The sequence below is a fragment of the Corvus brachyrhynchos genome, unplaced genomic scaffold (assembly GCF_000691975.1).
Source record: "Corvus brachyrhynchos isolate BGI_N302 unplaced genomic scaffold, ASM69197v1 scaffold59, whole genome shotgun sequence".
Taxonomy (NCBI): Eukaryota; Metazoa; Chordata; class Aves; order Passeriformes; family Corvidae; genus Corvus; species Corvus brachyrhynchos.
In genome coordinates this window covers 4,358,613-4,375,309 of record NW_008246054.1, presented here as the reverse complement: position 1 = coordinate 4,375,309, position 16,697 = coordinate 4,358,613, and the positions used below count along the sequence as shown (strand labels likewise).

Below are 16,697 nucleotides of genomic sequence, written 5' to 3'. Positions count from 1 at the left end.
AGGGAAAAGGGTTTGTGCTGGGCAGCCTCACACCACGGGAGAAAATGCTATTGGCTTTGGCACAGTGCACAGGGGGCAAGGGCTGACAGCCATCAGGGTTAGCCCGGCTCCTCCATCCAAAAGCCCGAGGCTGCCTCCAATAAAAGCTTCCATCTGAGGTAGTCACCCAGATTCCTGTGACAGCCTGACATGTGAGTGACGCCTTCCTGGTATCTCAGCTGGAGATGCTGACTTGCCATTAAACAGTCTGTGCTCCTCAGTCGGATGGTGGGAGTGAAGTGTCTCATCTTGGACGAGAGACTGCAGATCTGCCCTGGGCGAGGAAGTGGACACTGAACCCCAGCACCAGATACCTGGGGAAAACTGCTGAGTTCAGTGAGAAGAACCTGCAGGAAGAGCAGGAAGGGGTGACCAGCCCAGCTTCAGCACATTTTCAACGCTACGCTGGGGGCAAGGAGGAGCAGCAGTAACACCTGACAGCTCTCCCCCTGTCTTCTTCCTCCAGGTGTAAATGCAACCTCCACGCCAACCTGTGCACCTTCAAAGAGGGCAGCCTCCAGTGCGAGTGTGAGCACAACACCACGGGGCAGGACTGCGGCAAGTGCAAGAAGAACTTTCGCTCCAGGTCCTGGCGAGCAGGGTCCTACCTGCCTCTCCCTAACGGGTCCCCCAATGCATGTAAGTAACCTGCAGGGAGCCAGCCCTGCCTTGGGCTGCTCAACACCCACAGATGGGAGCGGGTGCTCATCTTGTCCTTCTCCAGCTTGAATCCATGCAGGATGCTCAGCTTTCCAAAGGGAAACGGGTTCTTACCCCTGTCTTGGTACAGAGAGAAATGAAAGAGGATCTGGTTGGCTGCTGGTAGAGGAATGGTGAATCTAAATGATGGTCAAGAATGGGGAGGATGACCTTGGGCCAAGATATAACCACGGCTTCGGGGCAATGCCAGTTATTGCCCTTTGACAAAGGCGTTATTCAGCACAGCAGAGCTCTGGCTGTCGAGCAGCCCTGGGGCTCTGTGCTGGCTCTGCTCAGCTGCAGGAGTGCTGGCTGCGCTCTGGATCCCGTTCCGTGCGTGCCGGTGTTCCAGGGAAGCACTGCGAGCTGCGGTCCCCGTGCGCAGCCCCAGCCTCCTCCAATTGCTGCTGGAACACGGCTCTGACAGCGGTGGCGGCGCGCAGGCGAGAGGGAGGATGCATTCCCACCATCCTCCGAGCAGGGAATTGGGGCAGGACACATCACAGATGGGCCGGTTCCTCTTGGGTTCCTGTCCACTCCACATTAGCAAACTTGTTTAAATGTCATGAAGCTACAGTAGCCACTCCAGCCTTTCAAGCACCAGCTTTGAGCATTACCAAAGAGAATCTTTGCTCTCCCTCCCCCCAAAGTTTTTGAAAGATTTATGTGCTTTAAGATGATCAAAGCTGAAATTCAGGCTCCGAAGGCCGTGACGGGAATGTTTTGTGTGTGCCAGGGCTGGTAGACGAGCAGGTTCTTTGAAAGGGAACGAGCTTGTCAGCTCCCACCAAGCGGCTGCATTGCTTCAAAGGAGCCTGGGAGAGTTTCTGGTGTTGACAGGCACAGACATGCTGTTCTCTCTTTTTCCCTCCCCTCCGTTCCTTGTGTCTCTTCCTATTTCTCTTTCTCCTCTGCTCTTCCTTTTCCTATTCATCTCTCTTCCCATCTGTCACTCAGTCTTCTTCCTCCTCCCCACCCCAACTCTCTCCTCTGCTTCCTTCTCCCCACATCAACATCCTCTTCCTCTGCCCCAGAGGCAGTTCTCTGAAGCCCTCTCCTCTTGGTAGTCCTACCTCTTCCATCACTGCTCCTGTGCTTTATGTTCATGCAGAGCTGAGACTTTCCATGATTCACCCACGTGCTACAGCAGGGAGGCCCATGGCCTTTAGTTCCCTGTTCAGACCCTACAACCTGTCCTCAGCCCAGTGCTCCTCCAAGGATGTGCTTGTCCTTTGCTGGGCTTTCACAGCAGCCCAAGGAAATGGTTAACAGAAAAAAACCCATCAGCAAGGACCACGCTGGTTTTCCTTCCCCGGGTGAAAGGCTTGAGATGCCAGGAGCCCAGACAGCGTTGTCTGGCTGTTTCTGTGCTTTGACAAAAGCAGCTTTTAAGCTGTAGCAGCAAACTGATGTGCCTGTGAGCAAGCCCCCACTAATTAGCTGCTGTTGAGTCCCATGTTGTGTGTCTGTATGATCTTCTGATGGTGTCCTGCTTCCAGTGACTGGGCTTCCTCTTGTTTTTTCCAGGTGCAGCTGCAGGCTCAGCCTCTGGCAGTAAGTAAAACCCTGAGTGAAACGCTGGCATTTAACACCTCGGTGCATGATCCTTGTGGATGCCACTAGGAAAAAAAATATGGTTATTTTCTATCCATTATCATTTTCCAGGCAATAAGTCTTCCCTAATTGTGCCTCATTTTCTGTCCTGTCAAAGAGTCTTATATTTTCTTCCTCTGACTTCAGTAGCCTCATTTTGCCTCTCCCTCTGGCATGGTTTCCCCCCGTGAGGTTCGTTAGTATGGCAGCCAGAAAGGAAATAAAAAAAGACTCTTCAAAATCACCAGTGCTCCCTGTGAACTCCCCCCTGTCCCCCCCAGTATTGCAGAATTGCTCTGAGAAGGAGCTGGGTGTGAATTATTTGGCGTAGGACCCAGGCTGGGTCACCTTGGTCTATCAATAAAAAAGCATATAGAGTGTGTGTACATCTGTATGTACACGTGTATGTATATGAACATATGTCTGTGAGGTGTCAGCAGCAAAGGCAGCAGAGCTCAGCGGGGATTTCTGCTGCAAGATTGATGGCAGGAGAGGGCTCCTTATTTAACAAAGCTGGAGGTAGTTTGATATCAAAGAGCCTGGAGTTTTGGGTAAGCAGAAGCCTGGGTTTGAGTGTTGTGGTTTGGAGTGCCCCTCCAGAAGAGACAAATCAGGGAGCTGAATGAATAATGAATTCTTTGGTTTGCAGGCAAGTGGAAAGAATTGGAGGAGGAATCGTTTCAGGGAAATGCAAATGAAATTGCAATTAAGAAAAATGCACCTAATAGAAAAATGGAGGACAGGTTTTCTGGGTAAATGAACCATATTTAGGTTTTTAGCAGTTAAGTGCTTGAAATTTTCAAATAAAAATTAAAAGTCTCCCTCAAGTAATTTAGGATTTAAAAAAATAAATGTTTCAACAGTCCAAAATATTCTTCACCTTTCTGTTCAAAATCATTCTGATAATTTTTTTTCTTCCCATTTACAAAGCTTGGCATCCTCAGCACTACTTTTGTTTCCCTGGAAAACGTTCCCCATCAAGATTTTCTGCGGGGCAGAAGCCAGGAGGGTGCTGGGAGTGATGTGCAGGAGGTGGACAGGAGGGATTTGCGTCCAAGGCCAGTTAAGGAGAGATTATTTAGCCCACATAGGAGACTAGAAGTGACCTAAATTAAGTATTTAAACTAGCTCAGGGCTATTATGAAATTAAGCACGATAATCTGCATGAAGCAGTGGGACAAACAAGGACAGGAGGGCAGCAGGTGTAAGTTAAGCAGGAATTTGTGTCCCAGTGTTACTCCAGTCGGGGCTGTTGTGGGGAGCAGTGGGGTGGGATCGCTCCCACCCGGCTCTGCGGGGGCTCTGCTGACCCCAAGCCATCCTAAATTTGAAGGGTGCCACTGGAAACAAACACGTGCCAATGGTCCTGGTTGGCTTTGATGGTGGCAGGCAGTCTGGTGAGGGGTGGCAGCAGGGAATGGCACTGTGGAAGGAGCACAGCTGGGCACGTAGGCACCGGGCACTGGAAGCACAGCTTGGCCTGGGGGCTCCTTGGCACCTCCCACCCGCTCCTCGCCCCATCCCTGCCCAGACATGCCTCCATTTCCCCTTTTCAGCTTAATTGGCAATTAGTTTATGATCGAGCTGTAAGTATTTAAGCCAATATCTGCACCAACAGAGTAAGCTGATACAGCCCCAGCCTGCAGCCCCTGCTCACACACACACATGCCCTCGCTGCGTGCAGCGTCACCGAGCCGCCGTCGCCTTAATCCTGCCAGTGCCCCAGTTGTGACTGTGCTGAGAAATCAGTCACCAGTTCAGCCCAGCAGCAGCAGCCTCACGGGTGTGCAGGCTGGCATGGAAACCCTCCATTCCCCCCAGTAAGTGCCTCCCAACTCTTCTCTTTGCTTGTCAGCGTACGAGCGACCTCAGCGAGCAAACACGGCAAAAACCACCACTGCAAAAACCACCACCGCAAAAACCACCACCACCTCAACCACCACCACAACCACCACCACTACCAGCAGCACCCCCCTACCAGCCACCACCAGCCAGCCAGGTGGGTGCCATGCTCCCTGCCCCGCTCTGAAGCCAGGACTCTGTTCCCAGGCTCCTCTTTCAGCTGCTTCCCACGGGGCTGCTGTGTTGGCAGCTGTGGGTCTCTGCTCTGTAGGATGATAAAGGGACGTGGATAAAAATCACCCTGACTTGGTTCGCTTCCCCCAGCCTCCAGGAAGCCCTGGTTTGCTGTTGTCTCTGGCACAGCTGCCAGAGATGCTCTCACAGCTCCATGACAAGGCAGAGCAGGAAAGCAATGAAGACTTTACTGATCCGTAATAAATTTAAACCACATCTTTCTCTGGAAGGAGGGGGGAATTGAACCCCATCCTGCTCTATCCCTGACCTCCTGCCACTTGCCACCAGACTCAGAGCAGCCCACAGGCTTTGCTCTGTCCTTGCTGGTTGTCCCAGTCCTGCACCAAGTCCCTGTGGCCAAACTCATGGATGTAATGCAGGTGCAGTTTTCCTAGGGCAGAATTCCAACATTCCCCAGGTGGCCGCTGTCCAAGCAGCCCGGGAGCGTGCAGGGCTGGAGCTCACACACGCGCCAGAAACATCCTTTCCTAATTTCTGAAATCACCCTGTGGAGGAAAACTTTTGTCCTTCTTCTGGGGGTTCCTCCTTCCCTCCCCCTGTGAACAAGGAGACAGTGTTTTTCCTTGTCTTTTGGAAATGAGCAGATAAAACTTAACAGCAGGACATTTTTTTAAGCTGCTCATGGGGGAATTAGACACGCATTCCTCCCTTTGCCATGCTTTCAGGGCCTGATATTTCCCAGGAGGACGTTTTACACCCACAGCATGTTAGTAACAGTCTGTCTGGGGGAGCTGCCAGAAGCCAGTCAAAGGGATGAGGAAACTTGATTGCATGTTTATGCAAATATAGATATATTCATGGAAGTACCCTGCTTGAGGAGTTAATCAGGGAGCCGAGGGTTTAGGTGCAACTTCCACAGAGTTGGAGTGACCCTGGAAAAAGAGTGCAAGGCTCAGCTCTGTTAGGAAGGGCTCCTCACCCAGACCTAAGCTGTACCTGTGCAGGAGGAGGTTCATCCACCCCCTAGCCTGGAGCTCACACCATCCCCACAGCCCCAGCAGGGCCAGGTGATCACAGCTGCATCCACACCATGCACTTGGGGCCATCTGATTTTTATCCATGCTCACCTGTAGTGACATTTTAGGGCTATTTTTTTTGCTGTGTTCATGTGGGTAGCTGCTTGGTGTGTCTCTTTTACAATTTGCAGTGTTCTGTGGCACCTCTGGCACAGGCAGGACAGTGTCTCTATGGGGTTGGGGTGCTGGGGGTAACCTCTCCTGCCAGGCTGCTTTGAGGGACCTGAGAGACATCACGCACCTCAGGGTTTATTCCTCCTCCAAAACCTGCTTCCTGGGCAGAGAAAATGTTTTCCTAACGCTTTCATTAACTGATGGCAAGGGACAAAATTAATAAATTGCAGCCCAGCTGCCAGATCCTTGGCTTGATACAGCCAGGCCTGAGCTCCGAGCTCCTCACCCCCATCCAGATCCCCATCTGTGCTTCTCCAGAGCCAGGTCCCACCCCAGGATGGTGTGCCTGGGAGTGGTGACAGTCCCTGGAGGGGCTGCTCCACAGAATAGGGTAGCCAGGACCACCCAGCAGCTCAAGGACCTGCTCTTACCTGGGCAGCCTGAGGGGTTTGATGCCAAAGGTCCACTGTGTGCCCTTGACCAGCAAGAGAGAATCAAGGCACAGCTTAATTCTGATCTCCTTTTGGCCTGAGATGTTGCTCCTTCTCTGTGGAAAACATAAAGTGTTTCTTTAAATCCATGACATCCCCAAGAAGCTGCAGATCTAATTCACCTGGGCCTCAAGGGAGACACCTTGTGAAAGGGGTGACCCCCTGAGCTCCTGGTAGGACATATTTGCAGGAGGTGACCCCCAAGCAGGGTCAGAATCCCAAAGTGAGATACTCTGTTGTAACCCCCTTCTGAATTTTAGAAGCATTAAAAATCCCTCCTTGCTTTAAAGCCTGACATTTAAACCAGTGCTGCCAGAGCCCTGTCCCATCCCCACGCTGTTTCACCCTCTAATTGACACACTGTCTTCTGCCCTCTGAATTTCTGCTTCCCACCATAAGCAAGCATCATCAGACCAGCCTCTGAGTTTGCCTCCTCTGTGCCCGTGACAGAAACACAGAAAAAATCAGGTATTTAAAGCCAGCCCGACGTGTTTTTCCCTTCTCCCCAGTGCCTCCGCACACCAGTGGGTAGCAGCACGGCAGAAGCAGCGTGGCACGTAGGCTAGAGGAGTAGATTAGATTTGGGTTGTCTCTGGGTTGCATGGAGCTGCTAGACATCTGCTTCCTTTGGCTGCTCGTGGTGTTTTCCGTGGTCAAGGTGGAGCTGTGGTCGTGCTCGTAGGATGCTTTTTGTGCCCAGTCGTGCGGCGAGAGGGGAGAGAGGGATGAGTTCATGGGCAAGGGCTGTGGTCTGAAGGCAGTGGAAGCTGCCAAAACGGGTGGAAGGAAAAGAAATCGCAGAGTTACCCTTAGGAGGATGAATTAAGTGCTATTCTCCTTTGCCTTCTGCAGTTCTGTTATTTCAAAACCTTCCTTGAAGCCTGTCAGCTTCTTCCTTGCCATTTGTTATATTTTTTCCCATGTTCAAAATAAGCAAAAAAGCCCCAACTTTTCTTTCTTTTTTTTCTTTTTTTTTTTTTTTCCTGCTGCAATTTTTCTCCCTTTAGTTCATGGCAGTCTCAGCAGTGCCAGTTCACCTCTGGGAAAAACAGGACCAGCCTCAGCCCTGCTGGGTGGTCACGAACTCCAGCAGAAAGTGAACACTGACAGCCTGGCTTTGGGGAGGTCCTGCAGGAAGGGATCCCACGTTTATGTTTTGAGAAGGACTTTTCCAGGCTTCTCCAGTGCTGTTTTCCCCAATGGTTTTTGCTATGAAATGTGACTTCTTGGTTCCATTTATTCCACTTCCTCAGAAGCCCACCAGAACAGCAATTCCATCAGAGCTGCCCATCGTTTCCCATTTTTATGAAGTGGGTCTGGGGCAAAACGTGTTTCTCTCCCCCTCCCAAAATGTAAAATTGTCCATTATGGCCCAGAGCTACAAAGGGAAAGGTTCTCAGGATAATGAGCATTAATAATTTTCTTGGCTCTGTAAATGCGATTGAGTGGAGGTGTATGTGAATGACTAAAAAGCAAAATGCCTCCAGGGCTGTTTTTTATTGTGACTCTAATTAAACCCTTGCCAATTTGCACAGGGATTTTTTCATATTCTCTTTAACACCGTATTAATATCAATTGGTTTCCATTTTCCAGCTGAAAAGGACAATGTCTATCACCTTCTCTTAGAGCTTGTCATTAAAAAAATAATCTTTTTTTTTTTCTTTTTTATTCTGTATTGTTTATCATCCCCTTGACGAGGCTGGGAAATCACATTTCTCTCCTACTCGGGTTTGTCCTTTGAAACTTGGCAAGGATCAAGAGATTTTTTTTTTTTTCCTCCTCCTCCTTATGTTACCCAACTGGAGCTTGAAATTAATAATATGGCTTTTAAAATTCTTAGTCCCTGGTTTGTTTTCTAGCAAACCTGAAGATTGTTACCAATACTGAGGAGCCGGGGAGGGGGATGGAGCCAGTGGGGGTGAGGGTTTGCAGGGAAACCAAACAAGTGAGCTATAGAATTTCTTGCTGGTTCAACTTCTCTGCGGTGGTTGGAAATTCTTTAATTTCTATTTCTGAGGGAAAAGAGCAGAGCCTGAAGGAGGGCCTGGAAGCTGGGATTGGAAACCAGGGCTTGGTGCCTCCATCCCAGGCTACCTGGGCTGTTTTTCAGCTGTTCCTTCAAAGCAGAGGGGTGCAGGGCGGTGGCTCAGATCCTGCTCCAAACACAGGAGCAAACCCCTGTGTGCTGAGCTGCCCCTCACAATCCAAGGGCTCCCCAGCCCTTCTAGTGCCTAAGGACCTCCGTGGCACAGGGCTGGGTGTTGGATTTGGGGCTCTGACTCCCTGTGGGAATGCTGCAGGGCTCCTCATGGGATACCAGCTCCCCCAGTAACACAATTTTCCCTTTGATCACTGCAAGACTACCCCAGCTTGTCGGCAGCTGCCCCACTGCAGGTGGGCTCTCCCCTGGCCAAGACTGGCCCAGGAGCACAAGGTAGGTGCCACGTGGCTGAGCTGGGTCCTGCCAGTGAGAACCAGCTCAGAGAATGCTTTAGTTTCTAGCTCTGGATCTGTGTTTTCCATGCCTTTCTCCTCCTCCGCCTGGGAAAAAGCTCAGGGCCTGTCTGTGCCCTGCACACAGCTGGGAATCCGGTGAGGCTGGATTGAGCCTCGGGGTTTAGATGAGGGTGGTGAGTGGTAGAAGGGACTGTTCACAGCTTGCTCCTGGGGTGAATGGAGAGGATCATGGAAATGCTGTCACCTCCTGAGGCTGGAGCCTGTTTGTAGAGCAGAATTACCCTGTGAGTGGATAGGCCTGTGTCCTTTAGAGCACAGATCCTTCTAATGTATCTCCTTGTTCAGGTCTCCTGTGTGACTGCCTGAGGTGCTCCAGGTGGGAGCTTTGGGAGGTTTCTCTCTGGCTGTTGAAGCTGAAGCTTCTCCTCCTCAGGGTTCCCACCACACACACGCTTTGGTGGCTGCCTCTGGCGCTCAGCTCCTGTTTCCCACCCAAGATTCCTGTAGCTCGCTCCAGCCGTAGACTTTAGCATCCCTCCCGTGCAGATCACCACATCCTGGGGCTGTCTGGCCTCACAGAGAGGCAAAGCTGCCTTTGATGCAGCTACACCAAGGGGCCAGGTGTGCTGACATCCTGACAGTGCTTTGCAGATTTGGCTTCTCCATGCCTGGGCAATGTCAGGACCATGTGCCAACACTCAGCCACCCGGCAGCTCCCACACCTTCCCCTTAGGAATATTTTTCCTGCCTCTCTTCACACTTCTAGATGCTAATTTTCAGGAGACTTTGTCTCTCCTTCCTGCTTCAGCATATCCTCAACCAGATATAGCTCTGCTGACCCAGCCTAGACACCTGCCTAGAGCTTCCAGTGTCCCTTTGCCACCTTTTTAAGCAGCCCGGGGGGGGTCTGTTTTAAATCTGATGTTCTCTCTGATGCCACCTGTGATGACCCACCAAACACAGCAGCACTTGGACAGAAGCCAAAGCCACCAGACCCTCCTGAGAACATGCGAGGTAAGGCCAGACCTGTCCCCAAGGCTGGGACAGGGCAGGTTTCTGCCTTGGTGCCACAGGCCAGGACAACCCACCTGCCCTCAGCACAACCCACCATCGCACAATCTCCTACTCAGAGGGTCCAGCTCAGCTCAGCTCGCTCATCCAGCCCCAGGGAGGTCTTTTTGGAGATGTTTGGGGTCAAGGAAAGCCATGGAGACCAGCAGGGCCCTGGTACCACTGCAGCCTCAGGGGTGGTGTTGGAAGCAGGAGTGGGTGCACTCTGACCATGGCTGAGCCCATGGGGAGCATGGCCACCTCCTGCCATCACTGTCACTGTGAGGCTGTGACCAACACAGGAGGCTGGAGCTGGCAATGCCCACCCAGGGTCTCCCTGAGCACCACAGCACTTGCAAGGGCTTGAGCTTCACAAAAAAAACAACAGAACCAGAATCCATTTCCAAACACCCTGTGGGACCTCAGTGCTGCTCAACCTTGCCCCTCACTGGGCTCACCAAAGCCCAAAACCTCCCAAGGCTCAATGGCCTTCACCCTCAGTGCTGGGTCATTCTGTGTGAGACAGAGACAGCACAACCCCCAGGGAGCCCCGTTCCAGCCGGGACAGCCCTTTACCCTGAGGACACATAGGAAACATGGCCCTGGGCTGGCCTGGGAGGCCCCTCCCCAGCACATCTCTAAGACCTGTTTTATCCTGGTGTAGCGGCTCCGAAGAGCAAAGCAGGGCGCACAGCACACTCTGCAGGCAAGAAGCACGGCAAAAAGACAGGTACGTGCTGCTGGGGACAGGCCAGGCTGGAGCAGCACCTGCTCTGCACGACCCTGTAGCAACTCCTCCCAGATGCCACCTCCGTAGTGCTTGTCCTCCTCGCAGATTTTTGGCTGCCAGCTGGCGTGACCTCCATCAGCCCGAGCCCATGGCCTGTAGATGTGGTTTGTAAGTTGTAGATCCTTATCCCAAACAACCCAAACCACGCCACCAAACCCTAATCAAGGGGGCACGTGGGTGAGTTGCTCCTCCCAGCTCTGCAGTAGTGTTGTGCATTGAGTTTTTCATGCATCAGACTTTGAGGAGGGGAGGGGAAGAGGAGAAATGTAGCAGCTCCCAGCTGTCTGGTGCAGAAATAGATGCCAGCACAGTGCTCTTGGCTCGGCATTGTTCTCGTGGCAGGGGAGGACACGGGGTGGTGCTGAGCAGTGAGAAAAAGCCTGTCTCTGATTTTTCTCAAGCATCCTCAAAGAGCTCAAAACTCATCCGGCTCAAACCAAACTCTGGCCCAGTGGCTCCCATTGAAACGTACAAAGGTAAGTGGAGGGAGGGCGGCACTCCAGGGCTCCCTGACCTCGCTCAGGTGAGGTGGTCCTGCAGACTCAGACACGGAGAAGGTGGGGAGGGTCTGTCCGAGTTGTGGTTAGTTGTTAGCTGTGTGTAGCAGTGCTTCCCGAGTCTGAAACACTGCTTGGGAATTGCAGCAGGCAGTATTTGAGCTGAAATTCTTTGGATGTCAGTTGATGAGGCTGAAGTTCTTTCACAGGGGGTCAGGATTACAAGACACTCTCAGCTCCTCTTCAGGCAGCTGTGAACCGTGGGGAAACCTCTGCCCTGCTCCATCTTCCCTGGTCATCATGTCATTGATCACATCTCCTCCTCCAGCTGCATGCGCATGCCAACCCACACCCTTCCCTGCCACCCCTCTGCCATCCCTGAATGTTTAATGTCCTGCTTGGAACAAAGCCCCAGCTCCAAACCTCTCTCCGAAGGCTCTGAAAGCTCAGACCTGGCTGAGAATTTCTGCTCATGTTATCCCCTGCCCTTGCTGGCTGGGAACCTCCTGACCAGGCCAGCTGGGCCACAAGTCACCTCCTTCTCTCCAGAGTTGCACATATCAGTACATAAACACATTTACATATAAACTCCCAGTAAGATCCAGCACTGCAAGGTTATCACCATCCCTAGTCATGGTAATAAAAAGCAAGCACAAGAAGCACATAATCCAATCCCCCTGACTACAAATTCACCCACAGATGGTTGTTTTCTAACACGTGCCCACAGCTGAGAGAGGTCAGCCCTGGGGACAGGAGCACTTGGCCAAGTGATAGTGGCATGTCCCACCCCATCAGCAGCCTTTGCAGGCTGTGCTGTTCCAGGCAAGCCCTGGTTCAAACCTTCACACACCCGTCCACCAGCTGTTGAAAGATCCCACACAAGCCATGTTACCTTGCATAGACTTATTTTAAACATTTAACCGGAGAGCCACCACCCTTCACAACAGGAATGGGGCTGCTGAGAAGGGACACAGAGGGGAAAAAGAGAAGCTGTGAGGTTTTACCTGGACACGCAGCAGCTTCATCTCCACTTAAGCAGCCTCTGCCAGCCCCATCCCACGGGCCACTCCCCTCTGTGCCCCAGAGAGGCAGAGCCTTTGCCAGGGCTCTGCACCCCAGCCCAGCTCCTCACAGGTCCTGCAGCCTCCCCAGAACCAAACCCCGGCATAGGGCTCTGCTCATTAACAAGGCAGCTCTGTAATTACCACCTGACTCCCCTCCACTGCCTGCTCCCATGATTATGCACTTTCTGAAAGAGATTATGTCCTGGGATTGCAAGGGGCTGGCTCCTGCCTGTCCACACCCCAAGATTACAGGGACCCTGACCCTGCTCTGCTCTCTGAGCGATGATTTCCAGCCCTATCCCCCCGTGGTGGTGGAGAACTGTGTGCACTCCTCCTGCCCAGCACACCCCAGCCCTATGCTGGCAGTGGCCACAGCATTCCCACAGCATTCCTACAGCATTCCCCCAGGCAGGACTCTCCTCCACAGCAGCTCCTCTCCTCCTCCCAGTGGAGGGAAGGTGCTCCAGGCCCATGTCCCAGCTCTCTCCTCCTCTCCTCCGCAGACTGCGAGTGCTACGGCCACTCCAACCGCTGCAGCTACATCGACTTCCTGAACGTGGTGACCTGCGTGAGCTGCAAGCACAACACGCGGGGCCAGCACTGCCAGCACTGCCGCCTGGGCTTCTACCGCAACAGCTCGGCCGAGCTGGACGATGAGAATGTCTGCATAGGTGAGCACCCGGGGTGGGTCCTCACTCTGTGGGTGGGCTTCATTCAGCCCCTCTCTGGAGGGTGTTTGCCCCACATGCATGCTCTGCAAGGATAGCAGCTGGTACGGTCACTGCAGCCTGCCAAGGCACCTCTTCCCTGACAATAAAGCCTATATAATATCATAGAATCACAGGACAGTTTGGGTTGGAAACTATCTCTAACCTCTTGCCATGGGCAGAGACACCTTCCACTATGCCAGGTTGCTCCAAGGCCCGTCCAACCTGGCCTTGGACACTGCCAGGGATCCAGGGGCAGCCACAGCTGCTCCAGGGCAAACCATGCCAGGGCCTCCACACCCTCACAGTAGAATACCTTTCTGACTGGATTCAGATGCCTTGCTCAGCCAGGAGGGGCTCAGCTCCAAAGAGGAGTGGCCTTTGTACCCATGGCCTTTTGCACTGTCAGGGCCTCTCAGGCCACCACATCCTCCCAGCCCCTTGGTCTCTAAGCTCTCTTCCACAGCACATCTCCAGACTTTTCCAAAGTCCCCAGCCCCTCCCGCAGGGAGCTGCATGCACGGACCCCGAGGCAGGACAGGCTGTGACCTCCCTGTCTTTGGCCAGAATGTAACTGCAACCAGATCGGCTCCATGCACGACCGCTGCAACGAGACCGGCTACTGTGAGTGCAAGGAAGGTGCCACGGGGCCCAAGTGCGACGACTGCCTGCCCAACTACTACTGGAGACAGGGCTGCTTCCGTGAGTACCCGACTGCAGGGCCACAGGGAGCTGTGAGATGGCTCCAAACAGGAGCAGGATCTCCAGCACTGTTGGCTCGGGTGCCCCATGATGCTTGTGGTGCAGGGTGAGCAGATCCCGGCCATTCCTCCCAAATCCAAAATGACTTGATAGCTTTGCCCATGGAGTTTGCACCCCTCCACTGCATTCTGCTGACTTTGGAACTGCTCTCTAGCACTGGGAGGGCTGGATAATTTAACTCCTAAGAGCTAAAATCTAGTTCCTGTTGCAACCAAGGGGTGTAACACCCACATCCCTCTCTCTCACCCTGCAGCCAATGTCTGCGATGACGAGCTCCTGCTCTGCCAGAACGGTGGCACCTGCTACCAGAACCAGCGCTGCATCTGCCCCGTGGGCTTCAAGGGGGTCCTGTGCCAGCAGTCCAGGTGTGAAGTGGACAAAAAGGACTGTGACGGTGCTCTCGGTGCTGGCGGCAGCCTGGCCACCGTGGCCCTGGGGGTGCTCGCCCTGCAGCTGCGAGGCTGGGTGGACCTCTGAGGCCGCAGAGGGAGCCCAGCCCGGGCGCGTCACCCGAGGGACCTGGGGACACCGAGGTGACGGGTGGCCGTCCCCACAGCCTCCTCCGCCTTCCTTCACGCTAGGACTTGCACAACGTCTTTCGGTCCACTTTCCAAGCAGAGAGGTACGCAGGGAGCCCGGGGCTGGCTCGTGCCCGCGGAGCCAGCCCGGTGTCCCAGCGCGGAGCCGGGGCCGGGCGGTGACATGGGGACCGCACAGCCTGTGCCGGGACACGGCCCGTCCGTCCTCCCTGCGCACAGTGACTCTGTCCTGCTCCGCACAGGGCGGCCCGGGGCCGCCGGGGCCCTGGGCAAACAGTGCCCCGATCCAAGGGATGTTTTTTTTATTATTACTTTATTTACTTTGGTATAGGCTGGGGTGTTCTTTTTATTTTCCCTCCTCTTAGCGTCCTGTTTTGGAAAAGCCTGTCATGACAACTCCAGAGCCCCACCACACACCAGGCAGGGGACGGGGAGGGAGGGGAGAGGGGACTCTGGTCCATCCCTGCTGCATAGTCCCGCATCCCACCATGGGCCTGGCCACGCACATACTGTTGCCTACGACTGTAGTTGCTGCATTGATTTTGTATTTTCATGGCTGGGTTTTGTTTTCTTGCACTTATGGAGAACACAGGGGCCACGAGGCACTTGGAACGTGAGGAGTGCAGTGTCTTATCCACACATGTCCGTATGGTGTACGGGTCAAATACTTCTTTTGGCAGAGACTTATTTTTGTTTGGATTAAATGTTATAACAGAACCACGACCTAAAGGGACATTTTGCCATGAGCATTTGATTCTGGTGTATTCTCCTCCAGTAAAGCAACTATTAATGGCTGCTTGATCACCACGTTTTCCTTTCTGTGTGCACAGTTAATTACAGGTAAAGACTTATTTTTTGATTCATAATGTCCTCTTGTGTTTTCTGAGTCACTACCAAGGTGCACCACATGGTGAGGGAGAGGGGAGGGAGAGAGAGGTTGCCTCATCACTGAGAGCTGTTAATTATTTCTCCTAATTACTTTGCTGAGCCTAGGTTAGACTTCTAACTGTAGACAATGAGCAAAGTCTGAGTGATATATTAAGCACTGGTCCTGTGTGAAAAGGCCATTTCCAAATGAGCCTGCAGCAGGAAAAGGCTGGCCAGTGCAGGGATGCTTCTCCAGGGGGACCTCAGCTGTCCCAACCCCACTGCAGCCCCCCATGCCTCCAGCTGGTGCCATGATGCACCTTTGCAGAAAATGCTGTATTTTTAAGCAGCCACAGCCAGTGTTCTTAGGCAGCAATATAGAGCTCACAGGGATTATATGAACTCATTAAGGCTCATCAACGTGTTCCTGTCTGAGGAGGCATTCACAGTCAAGCACATAAATGAAGGCAGGAGAAACCAGAGACAAGAAAAGAGGTAACTCAGATTAACAGGAATGTCATGAACACAAGAGCTCTAGTGTTGTCATTTCCAAATACTTACCAAGCCAGGAGATGATTGAGTGCAGGATTAGAAGATGGGGGACGCCCCCAACTCCGGCTTGTTCAGTTCTGGGCTGGTTTCTTTGACAGGTGAGAAGCCTTGGTCCAAGTCCCAGCTCCATGACACTCCTTGGGCCAGCCCAGGAGCCCCACACAATCCAGGCTTCAGCCTCCACTGGCATTTCCAGGCCTGGTGTCCTTGCCTGAGTGGAGCTCTTCTCTGAGAGCTTCTCTGTCAGCATCTGCTCTGTTCCAACACCTTCTCTTGGTGGCCCTGTCCCTGCAGCCCATCCTGCTCAGGGCCCCTGTGCCAGAAGCAGCCCGTGTTTCAAAAGGGCAAGAACCTGCAGCATCTTCCAGCCCTAACTCTGGATACTGAGCACTCAACCACCAAAACCCAGCCACCACCACAGAGAGGGGACAGCGAGACAGACTGTGCTTTGGAAAAGGAGAGAAAACCACAAGTGAAGGTGCAGGATGGATATTGTCACTTCAAAGAGCAGCACACAATCTGAGCAGGATTTAACATCACAGAGGCAGAGCACAGGGCTTAGTTAACCCACCATAAAATAAGAGAGGGTTCAACTCACCCTGATTTGATCCTTGAGGAAGCAGGCTGGCCCCAGCATTGCCTCCCTGGCTTCAGCACAGTTGCTTGCCCTCTGTTGGTATCGACACTCACTCTTTTCTTTGTACTCTCTGACTGCAACAGACCTTAAATCCTCATATGTTACTGTTTTACAAGTAATAGCAAAGACTGTAACAAGATCAAGATCTCTAATGGCACTTCTGGAGGGTGAAGCAACATTCTCCTTTCCCTGCACGACTGTTTTTCTCTAGAATATTAGATTAAGCAACAGAAAATTTACTACTTCATAAAGCCAGACAAACTCTGCACCCAGTGGATTCCCTGCAAATACACACTTTTATTGCAGGAACATGCCAAGCAGCAGCACTGAATTCCTGTAGAAAGTAACCTCAGAAAAGCACAACAAAGCTCAGACCAGTCCAGGAATAAAGGCTGCTGAAAACTACACTCGGCCTTTCTGGGTTTGGGGATTTGCTCTCAGTTGGGTGTTGGCTGTTTGGCTTTGGGGTTTTGGAGTCATAGAATAGTCCAGCGTAGAAGTTGGAATCACAGAGTGCAAGCTACTGCAAGGCAGAAAAGAAAACCTCTCACACAAAACTTAAACTCAGTATTCAAAAAAACAATTTAAAGCTTCTGAAAGCTTCAGTGCTGAAGACCTGTCAAGTGCAGACATCTGTTAGCACAAAGAGAATGGAGCATTATTGAAATAACACAGAGAAACCATCACTGCAAGTACCCACAGATCCCAAAGTTCATCTTCTTTAAA

The 16,697-nt window shown here is 52.5% G+C and overlaps 1 protein-coding gene across 4 annotated transcripts in view; it reads left to right on the top strand.

The window, feature by feature from the left end:
- Positions 1 to 14,781, top strand: part of NTNG2 (netrin G2) — a 45,501-nt gene extending 30,720 nt beyond the window's left edge. For 2 of the 4 annotated variants that reach the window (XM_017745563.1, XM_017745564.1), the window contains 11 exons: positions 506 to 678; positions 2,266 to 2,292; positions 4,187 to 4,330; positions 6,449 to 6,517; positions 8,409 to 8,483; positions 9,470 to 9,520; positions 10,221 to 10,286; positions 10,748 to 10,822; positions 12,411 to 12,578; positions 13,182 to 13,316; positions 13,630 to 14,781. In XM_017745563.1, coding sequence (XP_017601052.1) covers positions 506 to 678; positions 2,266 to 2,292; positions 4,187 to 4,330; positions 6,449 to 6,517; positions 8,409 to 8,483; positions 9,470 to 9,520; positions 10,221 to 10,286; positions 10,748 to 10,822; positions 12,411 to 12,578; positions 13,182 to 13,316; positions 13,630 to 13,853 — 1,207 coding nt within the window. In that variant the 3' untranslated portion in view covers positions 13,854 to 14,781. The remainder of the gene's footprint in view (positions 1 to 505; positions 679 to 2,265; positions 2,293 to 4,186; positions 4,331 to 6,448; positions 6,518 to 8,408; positions 8,484 to 9,469; positions 9,521 to 10,220; positions 10,287 to 10,747; positions 10,823 to 12,410; positions 12,579 to 13,181; positions 13,317 to 13,629) is intronic. The other 2 variants (XM_017745565.1, XM_008642192.2) reach the window with 2 other exon arrangements.
- Positions 14,782 to 16,697: the final 1,916 nt, after the last annotated feature.